The sequence below is a fragment of the Alosa pseudoharengus genome, unplaced genomic scaffold (genome assembly GCF_046254945.1).
Source record: "Alosa pseudoharengus isolate Yale_2024_CS ecotype anadromous, Long Island Sound unplaced genomic scaffold, YU_APseudo_1.1 YU_APseudo_1.1_scf_21, whole genome shotgun sequence".
Taxonomy (NCBI): Eukaryota; Metazoa; Chordata; class Actinopteri; order Clupeiformes; family Clupeidae; genus Alosa; species Alosa pseudoharengus.
In genome coordinates, this window is record NW_027468674.1 from 13,415,969 (window position 1) to 13,418,468 (window position 2,500).

The following is a 2,500-nucleotide window of genomic DNA, read 5'->3' on the forward strand; positions in this document are numbered from 1 at the left end:
AGGGAGGGAGGGAGGGAGAGGGGAAAGAAAAAACTAGAGATAAGGAAGGGAGTGAAAGAGATAGAGAAAAGAGAGAGAAGGAGAGAGAGAGAGAGAGAGAGAGAGAGCGGCTGGGATCAGCGTGACGTAAGCAGCTCTCTGGATTGAGGTGTTGAGTCCTGCTGATTTTAATCTGAGCTTATTAGGAAACAGTGGGGAAGAAGAGGAAAAAACAGAGAGAGGAGAGAGAGAGAGAGAGAGAGAGAGAGAGAGAGAACAGCTCTTCAGTGCAACACAGAGAGAGAGAGAGAGATACATAAAACGACAGAAAAAGCGAGAAAAAAAAGAAGCGAGAGAGTAGAGAATCACACTTATTTTTTCTGTGGTGAACGGACAAGGGGCCCAATCGCGAGGACTGATAGCAGCCAGACATAAGCAGAGGAGTGGGAGGGGGGAGGTGGCGGAGGAGGCTGAGGGAGCGGAACAACCTGGAAGACAAGCGAAGATAAGCGGGGGAGAGCGTTAAGGACTTACCACTGCTGAGGACACCCTTGGGAGAAGCCACCGCAGAGAGGAGGAAAAGGCGAAGAGGAGGGAAACCATCAACTGTTGAGGACCGACAGACTGCTCGTTTTTTTTATTGTCTTGATTCAATCTCTGTTTCCATCCCTCCCTTTCTCTCTCTCTCTCTGTTTTCTCTCTTTCTCCTTCATTCCCCCAACAACCACCACCACCACCACCACCGCTTCCTCTCCCTGAGTCTACCCAGAGTCCTCTAGGAGGGGACGCTCGTTTGCGAGACCGCCATGCCCACCAACGGGAACAAGCCGCTGAAGCTGCAGTTCGGCCTGATCAACCACGAGGGCCGATACCTGACCGCCGAGGCCTTCGGCTTCAAGGTGAACGCGTCGGCGCCGAGCCTCAAGCGCAAGCAGCGCTGGACGCTAGAGCAGGACGAGCGCGACGCGCCGGTGGTCTACCTGCGCTCGCACCTGGGCCGCTACCTGGCCGCCGACAAGGACGGGCGCGTGACGTGCGAGGCCGAGTCGCCCGAGGCCGCGGCCGACTGCCGCTTCCTGATCGTCGCCCAGTCCGACGGCCGCTGGGCGCTCCAATCCAAGCCGCACCTGCGCTTCTTCGGCGGCAACGCGGACCACCTGTCGTGCTTCGCGCAGGCCATCGGCGAACGCGAGCTCTGGGCCGTCCACCTGGCGCTGCACCCGCAGGCCAACCTGCTCAGCGTGGCCCGCAAGCGATACGCGCACCTGTCCGCGCCCGAGGGCGAGGTGGCGGTGGACAGCAACATCCCGTGGGGAGTGGACGCCCTCCTGACGCTCGTCTACCTGGACGGCAAGTACTGCCTCAAGACCAGCGACAGCCGCTTCCTGGGCAACGACGGCAAGCTGACCGCCGAGAACGGACGCGCCACCGGCTACACGCTGGAGTTCAAGTGCGGCAAGCTGGCCTTCAAGGACTGCGAGGGCAAGTACCTGACGCCCATGGGCCCCACGGGCACGCTGCGCTCGGGACGCTGCTCCAAGCCAGGCAAGGACGAGCTCTTCGACCTGGAGGAGAGCCACCCGCAGGTGGTGTTGCAGGCGGCCAACAACAGATTTGTCTCCATCCGACAAGGTGAGTCGCTCAATCATGTTGGACAAGACAGTGACTCTGTGGTTGAGACTTGACATGCAATGTGTGTGTGTCTCTGTATGTGTGTGTATCTGTATGTGTGTGTGTGTGTGTGTGTGTGTGTGTGTGTGTGTGTGTGTGTGTTTGCATGTACATATATGGACAACTGAATATATTCTATAAACTGTCGTCAATTAGATGGACATAATGCAATCGAGTGTTAACATGCAACGTGTATGTGTGTGTGTGTGTGTGTGCCACATACTTCTGCTCTGATCTGTTTTCACACTTATTCATCATGTATCATTTCATACAGTCATTACTCTTTTAAGAATCCCTTCAAAGGCAGGAAAATGTCTACACAAAACTGTGTTCTGAGGCACTGTAGGCTCTTCCAGCGCACAGTACACAAAAACTATCTCCAAAGATCAGCCTCACATGCTTGGCATTCAATCCATCAGACTGTCTATTCCTCTTGTATTTTAAGTGCGGCTTGTGCATGGTATAACAGACTTCATTACAACTTTAAGTGACACTGGCGGACTAGCATTACTGCTCCTGACATTAGCTACAATGCGATACCTCACAGAGTAACCAGAGCCAGGTATGCAGCAACCATGTCATTCAAAGGCAGGGACTGATGTGTGGAATGCTGGGTATTGTAGTCTTTAAGCCTCTAGGACTTGTCATCTGTTTAAAACATGACATGCAGTCATCAGCTAAAGACTAAAGGCTTGGGGGAATGTCAGTGGATGCTAGTCCTTGGCAAAGCTTAGTCTGCTCCAGATGGTTCCTTTAAAACTCTATTTTTATGGTCTGGGGTATATCCTAAAATCTAAAGTAGTGTTGCAGTTTTGTTGTCCCTGATAGTCTTTGTAATTTCCACTTTATT

General features: G+C 53.2%; 1 protein-coding gene across 2 annotated transcripts in view; it reads left to right on the forward strand.

The window, feature by feature from the left end:
- Positions 1–785: 785 nt before the first annotated feature.
- Positions 786–2,500, forward strand: part of fscn2b (fascin actin-bundling protein 2b, retinal) — an 18,704-nt gene continuing 16,989 nt past the window's right edge. For both annotated transcript variants that reach the window (XM_076298903.1, XM_076298904.1), the window contains exon 1: positions 786–1,611. In XM_076298903.1, the coding sequence (XP_076155018.1) occupies positions 786–1,611 (826 nt within the window). The remainder of the gene's footprint in view (positions 1,612–2,500) is intronic.